This window comes from Balaenoptera borealis (assembly GCF_965194805.1).
Source record: "Balaenoptera borealis genome assembly, chromosome: 3".
Taxonomy (NCBI): Eukaryota; Metazoa; Chordata; class Mammalia; order Artiodactyla; family Balaenopteridae; genus Balaenoptera; species Balaenoptera borealis.
Genome location: NC_138866.1, coordinates 101,252,343 through 101,274,877, shown reverse-complemented (window position 1 = coordinate 101,274,877; position 22,535 = coordinate 101,252,343). Strand labels below are relative to the sequence as shown.

Below are 22,535 nucleotides of genomic sequence, written 5' to 3'. Positions count from 1 at the left end.
TCTATATAGCACAGGGAGCTATATTCAATATCCTTTGATAAACCATAATGGAAAAGAGTATGAAAAAAAAGAATATGTATATGTATAACTGAGTCGCTTTGCCATTCAGTGGAAATTAGCACGACATTGTGGGTCAGCTATGCTTCAATTTAAAAAAAAAAAGAGTTTTATCTTGGACATGTTTTGCCTGAGATGGCAATTAGATAGTCAAGTGGACATGCCATGTAGGAAGTTGTAAATGAAAGTCAGCAGGTCAGGGGGAAAGTCAGAGTCAGTGATATAAATTTGGTAGTCTTAAGAACTAGATGGCATTTAAAGCAATAGGACTGGATAAGATTGCTTAGGGAGAACAAGTAGGTGAAAAATAGTAGAGAGTAAGGCATTCCAACTCCTAGAGACTGACCTGAGGAAGAACCAGGAAAGAAGTCTGAAAAAAATGGTCCACGAGGAAGCAGGAACACTGCCTAAAGAAGAAATTGTAGTTTCTAATATGACAATGTAAAATGTTCTCTTTTTTTTTTTAAATGAAAACTCAATGTAGAGAATTTTAAATTTATAATTTGTATGAAGAGGAAGACACATATATATGCATCTATATGTGTGTATGTGTTCTGAACTCTCAACACTGAGTAGTTTTCTGGTAGATATTGTAGAACTTCAGTTAAATTGTAACACTAGTGGTGAATATGATATTTCAACCCAGCTCTATTAACCATTTCACACAGAAGAGAGAAAAACAAAGTTTAGGTAGGCAGCGCTAATGTAGAGCTAGCAATTTACTTGGGAATGACAGAAGTGTGTAGATAGATCCTAGAGTCCTTGGCCTATTATCGAATAGCCTTACATCTTAACTCTGTGCTGAGTTTTCAAATCAAATCTATTAGGAACTCTTATTTTTCCCCTTTGTGATACAAGATAATGGTAAAACGTTCCCCTACCCCCACCCCCCTCCCTGCTTTGTAGCTAACCGAGCTATATGTATTCCGTAAAGCAAGGGATACGTTCATTTGTGCAGCAAGCAACCATTATTGGTATGTCATGTATAACAATTTGTTATATACATCATGAATTATATCCTAAATTACCCTTATAATTGATAGATACATTATAGCAAATGAACTTAATTTTGTTTTTTAATGAAAGAACTCTTTTAAAATTATTTCTTCTGGAGATATTCTAAGTTTGTTAGATAAATAATTGATTGTTGCCGTTACACTTTGACTTATAAGAAGGATTTATTTTATGTATGTGGACTGTGTCACTACTGTAAAGATATGTACATATATCAAAATGTTACTGTCAATTAGTTTGAAGTCTCTTTTGTTCCATAAAATGTCTTCCAACCACATTAACTTATACTATCCACCCATTTATTAACTACCAGATCTTTTAATAGCCTTTCATTTCGTTAACCTGGTAGAACACAAAATTGATTGCAGGAATTATGCAGTCAAGTTATAAATCCTTTGAAAACAAATGCAAAGCTTACAGGATATGGGCAGGGTTTCCTTTTACCTTTTTTCCCAATAATCCACATTACTTTCTAAAAATTACTATTAATTCATGATTTTTTAAAATCTTATTAAATTGTAGAACTAGTTCATGACACCCTTCCTGATGAGATTTTCAGTGATATTTTTTAGTTGGTACTCACCATTTGAGTTAGTGGGTAGACAGATGAAGCATGATGATAAAACATTTGGTGGAACTGATGTAATAAGACTTTCAATTAGTATTTTGCTCATAAAATAATTATCGTTTAAAACCAGTAAAATGGTTAGAGCGGCCATTTCCTGTGGATTAAGATTTCAAGTCTCAGTGGAGTAGTTTCGATTTTGTTTTCCCCCAAATAAGGTTGTAGAATTACTGCATTTTTCCATCTATATTTTTGCAGCATTGATGTCACCTCCCTCTCATATTTTTGGCTCCTAACACAGATATTGATTATTTCTGGAAGGTGACTCTGAAAGGGGTTACTTAAGGAAGGGAATCACTATGGATTGCGAATCATCATAGTGTTTCTGGGAAGATTTCCAATTGAGTTTGGGTTTAGAGTGTGATTTCCTTTTACTGTTTTTGACTCAGTTTAAGATGCTACCAGAATTATTTCAAGATGATGAGAAGGCCATCAGTCCAAGCTCAGCCACCTCTTCAGGGCGCACGCCCCTCTCCCGCACTCCTGCAAAGCCCACCAAAGGCAGGCCAGGCCAGGCGGCCAAAGAGCACAAGAAAACGGTGGGGCACCAGGTGAGTTCAGGGAGCCGCTGCTGCAGTGCTGCTTCCCCTCTGGCTCAGCTGGAGCCTCAGGTCTTCCTTTGTCAGCCTCCCAGTTGGGGTCCTCAGGTGAGGAGAGGCTGGAGCTTTCACTGTGAGAACACAGAACACTGTGCACTCATACTTCTCCCCTCCTAACATAGACCCGTGACTCTGCTTAAGCGTTTCCCAAAATAATTTTCTCTACGTTTTAATTCTTCTAGTACATATCCTCCCTCACAAATCACTGCTGCCTTTGTTTTGTTCTCTGGCTGTTTCCTCTCTGGATTTGTACAGCTCCTTCAGCCCAGGGACAGTGCCCTCTGTTTTCTTTGATGTTTCATGCACCATGGGGAGTGGGAAACATGACACACGTGCTTAGTGCCTGAACTAGGGCTGGGGGCTTTGGGCAGGAGGCTGAGTGCTAGTCAGCTTGTTTTCCTGAGCAGATAGGAAGCAGGGCCTGGCACAGGTCCACAGCCCCTGGTCTGATCCCATGTCCCTAAAGGTAACCCCACCCTGGCTGTACTCTTCCATCCTCAGCGCCCACCCCCCTCATTTCCTATACTCTTTTAAGTTATCTGCTACTTTTTTCAGTATCATACAGCAAAATTCCTACTGTACATGATTAAATGACCCTAATATCTTTAAAGCAAGCTTATATTTTTAGTCAAAGTTTTAAGTGTACAACAGAAAGCTACAGAAATCTATATTAAAAGGGTGGGTGGAAGAATGAACTCTATTGTGATGATGATAATGATGTGTGATAATGATGTGTCTAAGTAGGTTCATCAACTGTAACACATGTACCACTGTGGTGGGGAATGTGGATGATGGAGGAGGCCATGCCTGTGCCAGGGTAGGGGGTGTGGGGGACATCTCTGTACCTTCTGTTTGATTTTGCTGTGAACCTAAAACTGCTCTAAGAAAATAAAGTCTATTTTAAAGGGGGGGGGGTGTGCAGTGGTGGTGGTGGGAGGAGCGAGAATATCTGTTTAGCAGAGTGAGCATGTAAATGGTAGGGTTTAAGCAAATTTGAACCAAAAGCCCTAGCAGCTCCACTGTTGAGGGCTGGTCAGGTTCACAGGTGGCAAAGTCATCTCCACTAGTGTCATTCGAAGAAAATTTTCAGTTGTTTTATGTCATCTTTGACTTTGACAAAACCTTGATGCCCCTTTCTGCTCTTTTTCATGCAGTTCCGAAACTCCCTTCACCTGCTTATGGAGACCCTGAATGCCACTACCCCTCACTACGTGCGCTGTATTAAGCCTAACGACTTCAAGTTCCCATTCACGTAAGTATTTCTCAACTGCTGAATATAAAGTATCCATATCTCATAAGGATTGCCAAACCAGTAGCAGGGAAAAAATACTTAGGTAAATCTTCATGTCTTGTAGAGGGAAACAACTAGTTCATAGAACTTTTTTAGTTTTTGTTCCCTTTTAAGAATGTGAAAACACGGAATTCCCTGGTGGTCCAGTGGTTAGGACTCCACGCTTCCACTGCCGGGGACCCTGGTTCCATCCTTGGTCGGATCAAGGAACTAAGATCCCACAAAACCTCACGACGTGGCCAAAAAAAAAAAAAATGTGAGAACAAATTAGTAGTTGGCCTTCTGACGATTTTAAAAGTTGAGATCAACCACACATTTCTAGTACTATTTTCTATTTGCAATTTACTTCATTTCAAGATCCTTTTGGTTAATTTGGGCTTTAGTTAAAACGAGCTGGGTGAGATAAGGTTGCTTTGTCAAAGGCTCACAATCATCCCTGCTACTTTTCAACTGTTGAAACTATCAGAGAATGTGTACTTTTACCAAACATCTTGTCTTATGTCAAATACCATTCGTGAGAGGAAGTTTTTTCCAAAATGAAAATATTTCTCTAATTTTGAAAGTAATGCATGCACATTTTAAAACAATTTTCAGGAAATATAAAGTAGTGTAAAAATAAATGAAAGAGCATTTCATTATACCCAGAGAGATAATAAGTATTAACTGGCATAGATCCTTCTTGATCATTCCTTCCCTGCTATGTGTGTGTGTGTGTGTGTGTGTGAGAGAGAGAGAGAAAAAAAAAAGAGAAGGAGAGAGAGATTAATAAAATGGAAGGGATCATGCTGTAATTGTTGTTTTGTATCTGCTTTCAACTTATGGGTGTTTTCCATGTTAGTAAATACAAATCCACATCATCATTTTAATTAATTAATTATTTATTTATTTATGGCTGTGTTGGGTCTTCGTTTCTGTGCGAGGGCTTTCTCCAGTTGCGGCAAGCGGGGGCCACTCTTCATCGCGGTGCGCGGGCCTCTCACTGTCGTGGCCTCTCTTGTTGCGGAGCACAGGCTCCAGACACGCAGGCTCAGTAATTGTGGCTCACGGGCTTAGTTGCTCCGCAGCATGTGGGATCTTCCCAGACCAGGGCTCGAACCCGTGTCCCCTGCATTGGCAGGCAGATTCTCAACCACTGCGCCACCAGGGAAGCCCCACATCATCATTTTAATGGCTACGTCATATCCCATTATATACACATACCACCACCATTCTTTTAAATTATTCCCTATTGATGGCCATTTGGGTTATTCCTATGGCTATGATAAACATCTTTTGCCAAACATTTTTGTATATTTGCCTGATTATCTCCTTAGAATAATGTATTTCTAGAAGTGGAATTTGTGGGTCAGAGATTAGGCACACTTACCAAAGGCTGTAATAACTCCCACTCCGCAGTGTGTGTGTGCTCCTTTACCTACACCCATGCCAGTCTTGACCTTGGAGAGTCGGCCTTAGACTGCAGGGCACTTCTGAAAGACTGTTGTATTCTTCTCGTTGCCAAGAAGACCTTTCTGGAGGAAGTGAGACGCTGGAAGAAGCTGCCACGCCCTGGGCGACTTTCCTGGACAGCCCTGGGGGCCATCACCTTCTGTCAGCCAACCCCATCTCCCATCACCAACAAAACACTTGAGAAGATAGCACAGCAGAAGCCTCGGATAGGTCACTCAGGGCTTAATTGGGGAGTAAGAGGAATCGTCATCCCGTAAGAAGCAGGCCTTGCTACTTCTTCTTTTAGTGTCAATTTAACATTAAGGTGCCGTTTCTCTAGAGTGAAATACACATAAGATATAATATAAAATATTTTTCACTGACATGGACACTATTGATGCTTAGTATGTATACACTGAGTTGAATAGCTTTTAGAACACCAACAATTTTTTTAAAATACCTGAATGGGGCATATTTAATTTGTTCTTCTTGTTAGAGAAATCTCCAGGGCTGGCCAGTCTTTATTCCAGGGGAGCTCTGTATGGTGAACTAAAGAGTTATGAGAACAGCTAGTCAGGCCAAGGCATGTAATGAGCATGGCACAGTGCAGAGGAGTTTGGGCTTTTTAAATATATTTAATGGCATTTCTTATAAGTTTGTGGTATGTATTTTTACTGCTAATGGTCTTCTCCCCTCTCTTACATGGAGTTTTCCATTTTGATCACCGTTCCAACTTTTGAATTTTTTTTTCTAATTAATCCATTTGGCTCTTTACAAAAGAATTCAGTCTCTGGACTGAGGAAAGTAGTTTGTGGCTAGAGCCACGCTTCTTTGTGTATTAATGATTTCCATTTTTACACATAGGTTTGATGAGAAGAGGGCGGTACAGCAGCTGAGAGCGTGCGGTGTCCTGGAAACCATCCGAATCAGCGCAGCAGGTTTCCCCTCTCGGTGGGCTTGACATTTTTCAAATATAAGGGATCCTAAAAGGGGAGGTTCCTGCTTCTTTAAATAAGCTGACATGAGTTTCTTTTTATAGGTGGACTTACCAAGAATTTTTCAGCCGCTACCGTGTCCTAATGAAGCAAAAAGATGTGCTAAGTGAGAGAAAACAAACATGCAAGAATGTTTTAGAGAAACTGATACTGGTAAGAAAGATTTTTCACTTACCTTTATCGGAACAGATGTTTGCCAGAGGCCTTGTGATTGTAACCTGTGCATGTCCTAGGAGGATCCATATACCACTAATCCAGGTTATTCAGGGGTGGAAGGGTGGAGAGGCACACTGTCTTGGAGGTCAAGGCTCCCTGTCTTTACGATGGAAGGACTAGTGAAGATGATGGTCCAGTATCAAGAAACAGGATGGTGAGGCCTGGACCCAGTCTTGAGACACATTCTTTTTAGAGTTTGATCATTTTCAATAAAAATTTACCAAGTACTAAATTTTTATTGAAAATTACTTATGACAGACACCAGGCCAGATGCTGTGTGATTAAGAAAAAATAAGTCTTGTCCTCAGGTGACATAGTGTGTCTTGGAAGTTAATGCATTTTAAAGATAAGTATAATATACCTTAGTGTCTGTCAAATGCTGAGTGAGTGAGACAAGAAATCAACGGAAGACAAAGCCACATCTGCTATGGGAAGGAGGAACTATTTCATGGAAGACATGTATTTTGAGTCAGGCCCTGAAGAGTGGGTAAGATTGTATAAAAGTGGAAGGAGACTATCTAATAGGGAGCAAGGAGCAGAAAAGCATAGTTTTCTCAAAAAGCAGTTATAGTAGGATTTTTGTTTTTGCTTTTGCAGTAAAAAAAATGGTGCATGGGACAGTAGGGAATTGGTTAGGAAATGTGGGTTGGTGTTTGAAGAGACTTGCATACCAAGCTAAAGCATTCGCAGACTTCAGAATGCATCAGAGTCACCTTCAGGGCTTGTTAAACTACAGAGTGCTGGGCCCCACCCCTAGAACATCTGATTTGGTAGGTCTGGGATGTGTCCAATAATGTGCATTTCTAACAAGTTCCCAGGTGATGCCGACGCTGGTTTGAGGACTACATTTTGATAACCACTGACGTAGGTTGTAGAGAATTTAAGACTCATGAGATGCTGTTTAAAGAATATTTTCACTTATTTGACACTAGGTTGGATGGATTACCTCACTTTGAAGTAATTAGTCATAATTATTAGCTTTTAACTAGATGTAATATCTCTTCTTTGGTGATAATAACTTTATTTTTCTTGAAAGAACTTAGGCCACTTTCCTGGTAATGTGTAAAAGAATCTGATACCTTTTGAATCTGGCCTAAGTCCTTTCTAGGGAATGGAGAGCAGAAAGTAGGGACAGCCTCCCCCCGCCAGACTGCTCCCCCCTGGGCTTGGGGCCACAAGGTAAAGGAGTGCAGGCTTGGGGGCGAGGGAGGGAGAGCTGAGATGAGATGGGGCAGGGAGAAGGAGACAGGGAGAGGGAACCACTTTCTAGCTCTTCCAGCTAGCCTCCTTTGCAAACTTTATTGATTTAAACTGAAACAGTTTTAGATATATGTGGAGATTTCTGATTTTCTGTTTTCATGTACAAGATAGGAAATATTTGCTTACAGTGAAAAGTGATTTTCTCTGTTTTCACTTAGAGTTTCAGATCACAGTATTGATTATTATAAATAAATTCTACTCTTCTTTTGATACAAGATGGTTAATAACTTGCATGCTTCTAGATAAGTTGGATCAGAATATAATAGACCAAAAATAGCATACATATATATCTGTGTTTAGTGCTCAACTTTGTTTATAATCAGAAGTCAATGAGCATTATAAATGATTATATTTTTGTAAAAGGAGTTTTGAAATTTGTAGGAAGATTTACTGTTGATAAAACCAAGAGATAACTGTTGAGAAACTTAACATGAATATGCAAGATTTTTTAATCTTTTAGTTTTTATTTTGTGTGCATTACTTCCTGCCTTTCTCTTCATACTGGTGTTTTTGTCCCTTCAGCTTTCTCATGGAACACACAGCCCGATGTAATCCTTACAGCCTGGGTCAGTCAGAGGGAGTGTCAGCACCTCCATTTCCTTGAGATATTTAAAATACAAACAAGCAAATAGTAGCTGCCTATAACCCACAACCAAGTTTTTGGGCCTCAGATAATAATTCCAGGTAGAATAATTCTGGAAAATAACTCTTAAACTGCAGTTTTCCTTAAAGTCCCTTCTATTGGCTCAGCTTGCATAGGATCAAAAAGCTGGCTCCATTAGTTAACTGTGATGTAGCCCAAGTTTTAGCTAATAGTTTCATCCCTTTACTGATTCTGCTTTTAGACATATTTTTTCTCTTTAAAATTCATTTATATAGTCATCATTTCTACTTCTGAGTATACAATTTCTTCCAAAAATAGGACAAGGACAAATACCAGTTTGGGAAGACAAAGATCTTTTTCCGTGCCGGTCAAGTGGCCTATCTGGAAAAACTGAGGGCAGACAAGTTGAGGGCTGCCTGCATCCGGATCCAGAAGACGATCCGAGGGTGGCTGCTGCGGAAGAAGTACCTGCGCATGCGCAAGGCCGCCATCACTGTGCAGAGATACGCACGAGGCCACCAGGCCCGATGGTAGGTCTCCTGGCGGCATGTCCACTCTGGCTCACCGGCAGCGAAGATTGGCGAGCTCATCTGATTGATTGTCCAAACTAGGACAGTTTTGAGTGGTCACCTTACCTGAGAAGGCAGCACCTTACCTCTTCTTAGGTCTAAGGAATTAACTCATAAGACAGTTAAATAGAATAAAATTTCACTCACCTTTATGAATGATTCAGATTGAACCTCAAAAAAAAAATTACAAATTACTACCTACTCATGTCCTCAGTATTTATTTTTTATACACTTATATGGGCTTGAAGAAATCATCTGTAAATTAGAACAGTCATGAATATAACTAGTTAAGAATGACCCTATTGAGGAGTTTTTGGGAGCAGTTAGCTGAGAAGGTGTAGAAGAGAATTACACTTACGTGTGATTCCATATTAGGATAATTTTAATTTAGAGATATCAAAAGACATGAATTAATGGTAAAGAACTTGTGCCCAAATGGATAGATTAAGGAAAAACATCGTGCATTAGCAATGGATAGAGCTAAGAAAGCTGGTGATAAGTAAGTACAGGATTACTGTGTAAGCTGGTCTGCTATGTAAAGGGGACATAGCCTGGGCTAATGAGCACAGTCCTAGAAGGAATAGACCTTTATGACTTTCACTTTCTGTATTGTAAAATCGAGTAATATGGGACATCCCACTTTTCAGGGTTAGGTAAGGCTCAAATGAGATGATGGATGGACAGATATTTGGGGAATCATTAAATAACTATACAAATATAAGAAATATAAATGTTGATTTAACGTGTGTGTTATTAGAATAATACAATGAAGGTACTACTTATTATGCCAAAGATATTGGTGCTTTCAGCCTCTACAAAATGTATTCCTGGGTTTTTCTGATTACTGACTACACACCACTCTTTCTCTGGCCAGTTATGCTAAGTTCCTGCGCAGAACCAAGGCAGCAACCATCATTCAGAAGTACTGGCGCATGTATGTAATCCGCCGGAGGTACAAGATCAGGCGGACTGCCACGATCGTCCTTCAGTCTTACTTGCGAGGCTACTTGGCCAGAAATAGGTATCGCAAGGTGAGGCCTTGTTTTCAACTTTGTTTATTCATTCCATTAACGTTAATCAAATTCCATGTCTGTACAAAGTGCCACAGGGGCTCCTATGGATGTAGGGGTCATATGGAGACAACCAACAATTGAAATACATTTTTAAATATTAAATAAGTCACATATATTTATTAACATGATGTTGAAAAAGAAAATTTACTTTTTTCTTCCCCTGTCTATGTAATTTGAAAAAAAAGTGAGTATATAAGTTTCCTGTGGCTGCTGCCATAAATTACCACCAACTTGGTAGCTTAAAACAACAGAAGTTTATTTTCTCACAGTTCTGGAGGCAAGAACTGTGAAATTAAGGTGTCAGCAGGGCTGCCCTCCCTCCAGAAGCTATGGGGGAGAACCCATTCCCTGCCTCTTCTAGTGCTGGTGGCCACCAGTATTCCTAATAATTGTGGCCATATCACTCCAATCTCTGATTCCATCTTCACATCATCTTCTCTCTGTGTCTAAGTTCACTTCTCTTGTCTGTCTCTTATGAGAACACTAGTGAAGGATTTAGGGCCCACCCAGGTAATCCAGGATAATCTCTCCATCTCAAGATCCTTATCTTAATCATATCTGCAAAGGCCCTTTTCCCAAATAAGGTAATATTTACAGATTCTTAGGATTGGGGGCCTTTATTCAGCTGACTATGGTGAGCTTTGAATAGGTAAAAATATGGGCTAGGCCAAAAAGTTCGTTCGGGTTTTTTTCTGTAACGTCTTACAGAAAAACCCAAATGAACTTTTTGGCCGACTCAATATATGGCAGATGAACAGATTAAGAATGAAACAACCTTGGAACAATTTACCATGGTAAAAATGAAATCAAATAGAACATCAATGTGGTCAAAGTTGTATTGACTGGAGTATGATGCTCTAGAAATTTTTGACAAAAAATCTTTATGTCTAGCCATAATCATCATGGCTACAGATCGTGGATCACCAGATTAGTCTTAGTCATCACCTCTAACAATATATGATCTAGTCGATGAAAGTTTTTCCTCTTTCATTTTGGCAAGGTTTGGAGTCTGTTCTTTAGAATATAGTCCTACTAAGCCAAAAATACAGTCTGGATCTTGGAGCTCTCTGGGCATCACTGTTAGAAGGAGTGTCAGTAGAGTGATGTGAAGGACATTTCTCTAATCACAGGCATTGATTATGTGGGCGTGCCCTAGGCCCTATTCATGTATTTATTTTACTTTCTTATTTTGAATTAATTTTATATAACAAAGAAAAATGGAAAGCTAATGAGGCTTGAATGAGCATATTTAATAGCTGTGTTTTGAAGAAAATTTGAAGACAGCTACTCCAGGTCTTTCTGCCCACGCCTGCTTTATAGTCAGATGTTCTTTCTCTTCAAGCATGAGCTTTCAAGGGAGGGAAAAGCCTTATTAAACTTGACCTTTTAGATATACCAAACCAGTTACCCTCCTGTTTTCCTCACTACTCTCCTCAGGAACATCTGAACTGGAGTGTGAGGCCATTGGTTTAGCAGTAGCAGTCTCTAGCTAGCTTAGCTCCCAGTGCGACTGGACATAGTAGGGGAGGCAGGTTAGAGGCAGGCTCATGTGTAGGCCAGTGGTACCCCCTTAGTGATCTTTCTAGCTGTGACTCCAGTCCAAGCTTCCCTCAAGCTTTGGGGGTCTTAAAGTGAGAGCAAGTGTTATTTAATGTCTCTGACTCACCGATGGAAATGAGATTGAGAATGGAAGCTCTAATTATATACTGTTTCCATTTGACTGAAATTAGAGAAATGGACCAGTAACTGAAGTTACATGGGGAGAGGGAAATGGAACAGGAATATTATTGGCATTAATACCTTTGCCACTATGTGCTGCTTGAGTTTTAAAGTCTGAACGCCTTCAATTTGCCATCACTGAGTCTTATCCAGTTTGTCACTAGTCATCCAGATAAGACAGGGGGCTCCCTTGGGATTGTGTTGTTGAGTGAGAGCTCAGGATGCCCTGCCTCACTGCGGCATGATGCACGGTGACTGCACTTAGTGGGAACTGAAGGCTGCCTTAGCATTAGGAAAACATCCCAAAGGGACAGCCTTGAGTTGGCTGAAGATACTATGAAGGTCTCCTAAACACCTATGTTTATTTTGTATTTGATGGCTTTAAACACAACCACTTATTTCTTAATTGTATCCTCTAGGATGGCATATGTTTTTCATTGTTTTTCTCAGCTACATAACCTAAAAATAGGAACTGTTCTTTTAATGATCTTACTAAACTGCTACCTATCTGATAGATGGTTTCAGAGATCTTTTACATTTAAAAAGTTTCATAAAAGATACATTGTAAAAAAAAAAAGATACATTGTATCCACTTATAATAATCACTAATAAGTACTTAATCAAGTGCATACATTTAAACTTTTATATCACACAAGACTTATTTTATAATATCTTAGACTTGAAAGGACATCAAAGTTTTGCTAGTTCAACCGTTCTTAAAATTTAAGAACTTCTTCCCCATCATTCCTGGAAATTGTTTACACAATCTCTGCTTGATGGTCATTAGTGACAAGAAATTTGTCTCATAAGTCAATCTTATTTAAAAAAAATTTTTTTTATTATTATTATTTTTTTGGCTGCATTGGGTTTTCATTGCTGCCTGAGGGCTTTTTCTAGTTGCGGCGAGCGGGAGCTACTCTTCGTTGTGGTTCACGGGCTCTAGGCGAGTGGGCTTCAGTAGTTGTGGCACGCGGGCTCAGTACTTGCAGCGCGTGGGCTCTAGGGCACACAGGCTTCAGTAGTTGTGGCACGTGGGCTCAGTAGTTGTGGCCTGAGGGCTCTAGAGCACAGGCTCAGTAGTTGTGGCACACAGGCTTAGATGCTCCGTGGCATGTGAGATCTTCCCAGACCAGAAATCAAACCCGTGTCCCCCTCATTGGCAGGCGGATTCTTAACCACTGTGCCACCGGGGAAATCCAAGGCAATCTTATTGTTATAAGTTGTTTATAAGTTTAGGGGAATATCTTTTTTTTTTTTAACAAAATACAATATAAAATTAAGATTTGTTTACTTCACTTTATCTTCTTTTTAGCTTTCCTTTTAAAGTTCTCTCCCTACTGCCTTTGAATCCCATAAATGGATTTGTGCTGCATTTATAATTGCAATGGGAAATCCTCACTAGAATGGTATTCCTCCAATATGGCAAACAAGAGTGTCATTTTTTTGTTGCTGGGGAAAAAATCAATAAATCAGTAATAAACTTTGCAGTACCCCAAGTGTCGTCTTCTACAGCCTGCTTTCTGGCAATACCCCATGTCCTCAAGCAGAGACCTAATGCACAGTGACATGGTATCAGCAGTAAGGGTAGTGGGTAAATCTCTTATTTTACTAGCACATAGTTCACAGGGTACCAAGTTCTGTTTATTTTCTAAAGGATCACCTGTTGCTTATAGAAATCATATAGCAATAAGAAACCTAATGCATTTTTTCTTTCTTTGTAGACTAGTTTTCTATTTAGTATCTGGTGCCTTTTATTTAGACAGCTTCTATCTGTATACTCTGTTTATCATCATACATATACATGTAATCATACATATGACATGTGGCTATAATACATATTTTTATATGTCTCTCAAATTTCCTCTTTTTTTTATAAAATGAGTTGAGTTTTTTAAAAATTTATTTTAATGTTAATTTTATTTATTTATTTTTGGCTGCGTTGGGTCTTTGTTGCTGCGCGTGGGCTTTCTCTAGTTGTGGCGAGTGGGGGCTACTCTTCGTTGTGGTGCACGGGCTTCTCCTTGTGGTGGCTTCTCTTGTTGCAGAGCACGGGCTCTAGGCACGCGTGCTTCAGTAGTTGTGGCTCGCAGGCTTAGTTGCTCTGCAGCATGTGGGATCTTCCCAGACCAGGGATCAAACCTGTGTCCCCCGCATTGGCAGGCAGATTCTTATCCACTGCGCCACCAGGGAAGCCCTCAAATTGCCTTTTAAATGTAAAAAATCCCTTCTATATCTATAGCAGATCTGGGCTCTGTATCTGGAAACAGCAGTGCTATTAATATGTTACTTTGACATAGCAAGCTTGTTCTATCAGAATTCAAATATGTATCCAATGGGATACTGTTGAGGTTTAAGATCTCTCTTTCTTGTGCTCTCTCTCTCTCTCTTTTTTTCCCCATTTCCTGAGTCCCTGGAAGCTTTCCAAATTCAATCACCTTTTAAAATAATTTTGTGCTTCCATATATTTGTGATAAATACAATCCACATAATACATTGTTGCTTCAACTTTTATGTCTTTCCCTTTAGGTAATGTGTGGGTTCTCAGCCTGACATCCATAGGTTGATAGAGTTGAACACTGAGTCTAGTCCAGGGTCTGACGTTACTTGCACTTACCCTCTTCTGCAGATACTCCGTGAGCACAAAGCAGTCATCATTCAGAAGTGGGTCCGGGGCTGGCTGGCTCGCACCTACTACAAGAGGAGTATGCACGCCATCATCTACCTTCAGTGCTGCTTCCGGCGGATGATGGCCAAGCGCGAGCTGAAGAAGCTCAAGATCGAGGCCCGTTCCGTGGAGCGCTATAAAAAGCTCCACATTGGCATGGAGAACAAGATCATGCAGCTGCAGCGCAAAGTTGATGAACAGGTGTGTTTTAAACAGGAGTCCTGCAAGTGCAGCATGCCTAACAATATCCACTGGGGTCATCTTCAGCATTGTCTCCTCTTGACTTTACCTTTCAGTCTTAGCAAAAAAAGTAAAATAATAATGGCATTAATGAATGTGGAAATAGTGACAAGCTCATAGGTAAGATTATAATTGCAAGGACCAAGGCAGGAAATTATTTTCGAGAACACAGACAGGTTTACTAGCACTCCAAACAGTTAGGACCGAGAGTCATATTGTACTTTATATTTTACAAAGCTCTTTCATCATTATCCTTCATTTGTGTATAGTGTATTGTTCCTTTTGCAGATGAGTTGTTTAGCATTGAGATGGCAAAAGAAGCAGGAAAATGACCATGCTTCTAAGGAATCTGCAGTCTGTTTGCAGAGATAAAAGTTTGATTTCTCAGAGATAGTTAGCAAGTAATATTTTAGCACATGCAAATGATATAAAGGTAGTTAGTAATACATAAATACTAAGGATGACAAAGAAAAACAGAAAACAGAATGAAATAGGATTCATCAGAAAGGTTTTCAGAGTGGGAAGAGGAGTTTCCAGATGGTAAACAAAGGGATTTGTAAGAAACTTGTGATTTTGAGGCCATTTTATCATTCTTATGCATCACTAGCCGGCACATGGCTTTCAGTAGCACACTGATTTGTTTTCAAAAGCAAGTATAGATTTTCCTATTCCTGGATTAAGAATCAAGAAAGAGAATTTACTGTGGGAACTCACCTTGTGACTATGAGAAAATCACATCTATGTTGCTCATCATGTAAAACAGAAATAATTGTGCCTATTCTCTCTTTGTATCACTAAGAGGGTGCTGATTGTGTTATTTTAAATATTGTCATTAGTATTTTGGTTAGATACTATATCAGCACTATGATGCTATAGCATGAATATGATGAATAGGCATGGTTTTCTCACTAAATACATTTGTGGTGTGTATACTTACTTTTTGTCACTTATGTGTGTGTTTAAAGAACAAAGACTACAAATGCCTCATGGAGAAACTGACCAATCTGGAAGGAATATACAACTCTGAGACCGAGAAACTACGAAGTGACTTAGAACGTCTTCACCTAAGCGAGGAAGAAGCTAAGATTGCGACTGGACGTGTCCTCAGTCTGCAGGAAGAAATTGCCAAGCTCCGGAAAGACCTGGAACAAACTCAGTGTGAGAAAAAATCCATTGAAGAATGTGCTGATAGATACAAACAAGAAACTGAGCAGGTAGGAGCTAATGTTCATATCCCCATCTACTCCTTCCACAAAGGAGTTGTGCTGTCATCTTGACCTGGCCCTTGTGGCTCAATATCGGTTTCAATCGAAGGTAAACACACATTTCAGTTGGTTTACTGTTCATTATTAGTGTTTCCCCCAAGCAGCTGTTCCATATGCTGGATGAGTACCTATAGGTCTTTTAGTAAAACCTTTTACTCTCCTAAGAACAGAGGCAAAGCAGTGTTTGTTATAAGAAGAGAAGTGATGGCCAAGAACCTACTATGCACCCTTTTTCTTTGAATGAATAGATCTGTTTGGAGTGTAGACTCTTTTTTCTTCAGCAGGTTAAAGGTGATTAAGAAGTAAATCATAATGACCTGTCAGTAGCTGATAGTAGGGATTTTATGGAAACCTGCATTAAGACTGTTTTGAGAAGTCCAACAGGAAAAAATCCAAATGTCTACACACTGATCGTAGCCAAGAGCTGCTATGCAGATAGAACAACAACGAAAATTCTTACAGATTGACCAGTGCTTCCACACTACAAATTTGTATTAACTTATATCAAAACTTTATTAAATACAGAAAACGCTAAGGTTCTCAAACAGTAATGAGATGTATTGTTTAAACAAAGTAAAATTACCTCAACATAAGGCTTACTGGAAAAAAGTAATAGGTTTTCAGAGATTCCACTAGTATTACCATCTTTAAATGAAAACAGAGTTGACTGATGGCTGTAACTATGGCAAGAATCCCAATATGCTTTTTCCTTATTGACTTCTGAACCTTAACAGCAGCTTATACAGTAAGAACCTCGAAGGAGCTTAGACACAATTCAGATAAGATACTGTAGCTAATAAAGTTGCAATCCTTCCATGGTATTCAGGGTCCTGATAAAATAATCCCTTCTATATATATAGCAGATCTGGGCTCTGTATCTGAAAACAGCAGTGCTATTAATATGTTACTTTGACATAGCTGGCTTGTTCTATCAGAATTCAAATATGTATCCAATGGGATACTGTTGAGGTTTAAGATCTCTCTTTCTTGTGCTCTCTCTCTCTCTCTCTTTTTTCCCCCATTTCCTGAGTCCCTGGAAGCTTTCCAAATTCCTCCGAAACTATAGAGAATTAAGCTTGGTAGGCGTATTCTCGTTTCCTTTTCAAAGTCAAGTTCATACCTTTCTAGTCTGATAGAATAGTATACCTAAACATATTCAGATTTCTCCTTTCGTTTTATTATCTGCTGCCTTCACAAGGATAGCTATAGGCACTACCATTAATGCTTTTAGATGCAGTGTGGTAATGAGGAAGAATGAAAAAATTTCACTGTGAGAGCTAGCTTTGTGGTCAAGAAAGCTACATTGCCAGTTAGCCTGATCAAGGAGCCTAGAAGGTCCAGCAGAACTGTGGTTCTTAACCAGGAGTGTATTTCAGAATATGCTGGAGAGTTTTTAGAAAGATACCTGCCCAAGCTCTGGGAGTGTGGGCCAGGCACATGTATTTTGAAAAAGCACCACAGGTGATTGGTTGCACACCCCTGACAAAGAGCAGCTTCTCTCAAGAGCGCTTAGAGAACTCAGCTTTTCTACTGAGAGCAGACGTTAAGACCTTATCAGCACAGAGGGAAGAGACTGGACCATCAGAAGGAACACCTTCTGGCCTGACTTCTGCAGTGGCACAGTGCTATAATCTCAGTTCCCTGTTCTTCAGGGATCATTAGTCAGAGAGCCCGCTTTCTCTGTCTCTGAACTCCTGACACTTTCTCTTTATTAGTAAAGCTGTTGCTTTAAGAGTCCCTTGAACTTATGCTTAGAGAAAAGAATTCAGATTTCACTTATGACAAGCACACATTCTATTCCAAAGGTGAACTGTATAAATTATGAACTTAGCAAAGTTTCCTTTGGTTTTGATTTTTGCGTCCTGAGAATCCTTATCCAACCAGGAAATAGAAAGTTAAAGGTCAGTATTTTTTTATTGTGGTAAAATATGCTTATATGTAACATAAAATTTACCATTTTAATCGTTTTAAGTGTACAGTTCTGTGGCATTAAGTATATTCACAGTGTTGTAAGGTCAGTGCTTCAATGTGGAATAAAAGTTTACAACCTTGCAAAACTCTTGAAAGGAGATGAAAATGAAATTCTCTTTCTCAAGACAGAGAGCCAGGAGCTTTGGAAGGTCTTCAGTGAATTTCCAAAACCAAAATGCCTTTCATATTTTTCTTAACCTCTGTAATCTCTCTGCTTGAATCATGGGTACACATAAACATTGCATTAGGTTGTTGGTGTGAAAAGGCATTATCGTTGCTTCAAGCGCAAATGCTTACTAGGTGCCGGGCAATTGCTAAATGCTTAAGGTACAAAGTAAAACAACAACAGCAAATCACTTTTGTCCTCCAAGAATTTCTAGTCACTCAGGGAAGTAAAAGTAAATCATTTATAAGGGCTATAAAGAGGCAAATTCAGGGTCCTGTAGTAGCCCAAAGGAGAGACATGTAATTGGAGGGAGTTTCCGGGAAAGCCTTCTGGAGGATAATGCTAGAAACAAGTTTGAAGGATGACCAGATATAACTCGGCAAAGAAGTGAGGCAGTGAGATGTGGAAGTAAGTAGTGACTACCGGTGACTGCTGTATGTGTGGTCTTTGTATTCAGTATCGGGCTGCCTCTGTCTGTGGCAGCCATCTCAGTTTATTGTTTCATTTTATAGTTGGTATCAAATCTGAAGGAAGAAAATACTTTGCTGAAGCAGGAAAAAGAGGCCCTCAATCACCTTATCGTGGAGCAGGCTAAGGAGATGACAGGTAAGGCTCGTGTGGGCCCAACCTACTGCGCTCCAACCAACCTCAGACCAAAGGTTTATAAGTTACAACTTTGCTTAGACTGTCATCAGTAAATTTGCAGAGTTCTGGAGACAAGCACTCTAAATATTTGGTTGAATTAGTTGGTGAACTTGTAAATCTGGTCTCCCTATGTACAAATATCCATTCATATTAGTCAGTATCATATGTGACTTTAAAAAAAATTGTTCTATATGTATGATTTATGACTTATAGGAGTCCTGTTGTTTTAGGACCAATTCTTGAGCTAATATATATATGTATATGAGTATATGTATCTGTATATATTATTTATTTTGCTAAACCAATGGATATTATTTTCCTAAGATCAACCACTTTTTGCCACCTTAAAAAAAAAAAAGACACTAGATGTGGACATTTATTTCATTTGCTTGTTTGTAAGATAAATTAAAATGGTGATAATTTACAAGGAATCCACGTGTACATAAACGTGAGCTAAGAAAATGTATATCTAAACTACAGTAATTGGTGGTAGAAATAGAAAGGAAGAGATTTGATTAGAGTGAAAATACATTATATGAAAAGAATCATATATCATATATCATTATCATTTTTGATGTGATATTCAAAAAAGGAGTAAAAATTTTCTAAAAATTTTCTAAAGTTTTGAGATGAGTTATCAAAACACTAATGTGTTATTAGTAATGAGGAAATTGAGGGGAACAAGTCTCTGTTTATGAGGCAAATTAACGAGGTCAGTTGTTTGAATATTAAAATTTGGATGTCAGCTGGGGCCTCCAGATAGAGATGATGTGAAAGCAAATTGAGATGAAAGAGAGAGCCCTCCGTGGTTTTCCCCATACTGCCCCATTCCTCCCAATTAAAGGGAATACTATATAGAAAAGAGAAGAAAATCTGGAATTAAGCCTTATAGGATAACCATAAATAAGGGATAAGGTGAAGAAAAGGAACCAGAAAAGAAAATTAAGAGGGAAGGAGAAAACAGTCATTGAAGACATGGAAAAAGGGAGGCTAGGATGCAGAATGCAGTGGAAAAATCCAGAATGATGAGAATTCTTGTAGGAAAATAGAAAATGTTATTTGATACTGAAGGATAAGAACAAAGACAATAACAGTGGATTTGCCTAAGCAAAATTTGTTGGCAGCCTTGGGCAGCTTCCACAAACTTGTGAGACTAAAAAGCAATTTACAGAATGTTATAGAGAGAAGAAATTCTTTCATTCATTTATTTACAAATTATTAAAGCCCTAGGGTAGGGAAACACTGTATTGGACAGCAGGGAGGCAGTTGTGACAAGACACTTGGCAGCACTTGCCCTCATGGAGCTGACAGAGAAAGAAATGGTGAAGCAATAGAAGCAGGCAGGGCAGATTAAGATATAGCTACAAAATATGAGGGTAAAATGGGCCGTAGTGGTAGGAAGCTTAATGTTTATAAATGTGACTGGGTCAGCTCATTGAGATAAAACATACAGCTGAGATTTAAGGCTTTTTTACTGTGCTTGATCTGCAATCAAGGGCTAATCTCCGATCTCCAGATGATGTCCTATCTAAGTGCCAGCCCCTGGCAACAGAGAGAGCAGAGTGAGGTGAGTAAATGGAAAGGTCAGGTCCCCCAGCAGCACATAGGAGTGGTAACAACAGAGGACTAGGTGTGGGGATCTTACCTGATTAGAATCGAGGGCGTAATAGGACAACAAGGGAGCTCACAGCGTTGGGGAATTGTAAGACAGAACCCGTGGACTGAGATGAGTGGAGACACTCTGTAGAGCAGTCCAGCTGGGTCCACTGAGAAGTCGCCGTTCCCCCAGAGGCTTGAGGAATGTCTCTGACTTTTGGGACAAAAGAATTTTATGAATAGCCTGAAACAGAATACTATTGGAATAAGAAATGTATACTCTAGTTACTAGATGATGACTAGTGGAAGTTTATCAAGGATGTGCTGTAACCAATGAATGAACTAGTTCTGTTCACGGAACAATGCGATAGATGATGGTTGTTGTTATTAATAAATTATTCTTTGGTCATGGTATTTTCTCTTTCCCTACCTCCACTAAGGTGCTCTTCATAGATCATAGTGGTGCTAAAAGCAGAACCCCTCCCAAAGAAACTGGAAGTCAGTGTCCATGTTTGTATTCTTGCATTCTGTGGAGCCATCTTTGGTATGCTTTCCCCTCTCCTTTCTTTCAGAGACTATGGAAAAGAAGTTAATAGAAGAAACAAAACAACTGGAACTCGATCTTAATGATGAAAGGCTGAGATATCAGAACCTTCTGAATGAGTTCAGTCGCTTGGAAGAACGATATGATGACCTCAAGGAAGAGATGACTTTGATGGTTGTGAGTCAAATACTTTTGATTTTTTTTATATAAAAATTTTAAACATATGCAAAACTAGATAGAAAAGTAGAATGAACCCCTCTGTACTCCATGTACCCATCACTCAATCCAAAATGGTCAACACATTTCTATCCCCCATTCTACCCTCCATCCCACTCCATCCAATGGATTGGATTGTTTTAAAGCACGTCCCAGAAATCATATCACTTTATTCATAAATATTTTGTAAAGTCAAACACTTTGAAGACTGGATTATAAGATACTATAAAGTCAGCGTAGCTGGACTTTGTTTTATGTATTGAATGACTTAAAGTAAAATTTGCTTATAAAGCAAATATTTATATAATCAAGTATTATATAGTTTTTGTAGTTTCAAAGATATAGTCCTAGAAAAAGAAAATTCAACCTCTATTTGTAATAAGTTGTCTTATCTATTTCAAGGACTCTTCTGCATCTGCCAAAGTACATTTTGAACTTTTAATAGTTCTGCACACCCTCCTGTTCTACTTATCCTGCTATCAGGAAACAAAGAGTTCCCTAGCAATCTTGTTCCTACAACTATCGGCCTTAAACGTAACCTGATGGCACAGATGGCCAGAAATGCTCTGAAATATCTGTTATAAAACACAAGGTAATTTGGAGGGGAGTGGCCAAGACGGCAGAGTAGGAAGACCCTGAGCTCACCTCCTCCCACAGGCACGCCAAGATTATAACTATTTACAGAGCAGCTGTATATAAGAATGACCTGAAGACTAGCAGACAGTATTTTATGAAACTAAAGATATAAAAGGGAACCTCAACAAAATGGGTAGGAGGGGTGGAGGGGTGGAGACACGGTATAGTCAAGACCCACACCCCATGTAAGTGACCCACAAACAGGAAGATAAACACAATTGCAGAGGTTCTCCCCAAGGCACAAGGGGTCTGAGCCCCACATTGGGCTCCCCAGCCTGGGGTTCCAGCACCAGGAAAACGAGTCCCCAGGCATCTGGACTTGAAGGCAGTGGGGCTTGTGTACAAGAGAGCCACAGGGCTGTGGGAAACAGCGACTCCACTCTTAAAGGGCATATACAAAATCTCACACGTCCAAGACCCAGTGCGGAAGCAACTGTTTGAAAGGAGCCTGGTTCAGACCCACTTGCTAACCTTGGAGAGCCTTCCAGAGGGCATGAGGCCACTGGAGCTCACCCTTGGGACATAGACATTGGCTGCAGGCATTTTGGGGAGCTCCAACCATGAGGACACTGCTGCAGACAAGTTTCATTTTGGAGTCCTCCCTCTAGCCTGTTAGGGCCAGAGGTTTACCTGCTCACAAGTGAGCTGGCACCAGCCCCATGAGCCCCCCATCCAGCCACCCTGGTCACTGACCCATCCATCAGTAACCTGGGACCAGCCTTGAGACACACCCCAGGCTATGCAGCCTGCCACATCAGAACCGAAACCCACCCACCAGCCGGCTGGCAGTTATTGCACTAGGTAGGACCTGGAAGCCAACCAGGCCGAGGGCCATCCCAATGTACCAGTGCATCCAAGTAGTGATCCCCACCACAACAGAAGGGCCCATGCAGCCCACATAGGAGCACCCACAGAGCATATAGATCTGGTGACTAAAAGGATGGGCTGCTGGGGCCCATAGGATGTCTCCTTCGTAAGGCCACTTCTCCAAGACTGGGAATCATAAACAACCTACCTAATGCACAGAAATAAACACAAACAATAAGCAACACGAGTAGATAGAGGAATATATTCCAAACAAAGGAACAAGACAAAACCCCAGAAGAAGAACTAAACGAAGTGGAGATGAGCAATCTACCCA

The 22,535-nt window shown here is 39.8% G+C and overlaps 1 protein-coding gene across 4 annotated transcripts in view; it reads left to right on the top strand.

Annotated features, from left to right (window-relative positions):
• Positions 1-22,535, top strand: part of MYO5A (myosin VA) — a 201,216-nt gene that overhangs the window by 123,165 nt on the left and 55,516 nt on the right. For all 4 annotated transcript variants that reach the window (XM_082387993.1, XM_082387992.1, XM_082387991.1 and 1 more), the window contains exons 15-24: positions 2,086-2,247; positions 3,450-3,547; positions 5,879-5,965; positions 6,054-6,162; positions 8,408-8,619; positions 9,533-9,689; positions 14,077-14,316; positions 15,321-15,569; positions 18,270-18,363; positions 20,571-20,719. In XM_082387993.1, coding sequence (XP_082244119.1) covers positions 2,086-2,247; positions 3,450-3,547; positions 5,879-5,965; positions 6,054-6,162; positions 8,408-8,619; positions 9,533-9,689; positions 14,077-14,316; positions 15,321-15,569; positions 18,270-18,363; positions 20,571-20,719 — 1,557 coding nt within the window. The remainder of the gene's footprint in view (positions 1-2,085; positions 2,248-3,449; positions 3,548-5,878; positions 5,966-6,053; positions 6,163-8,407; positions 8,620-9,532; positions 9,690-14,076; positions 14,317-15,320; positions 15,570-18,269; positions 18,364-20,570; positions 20,720-22,535) is intronic.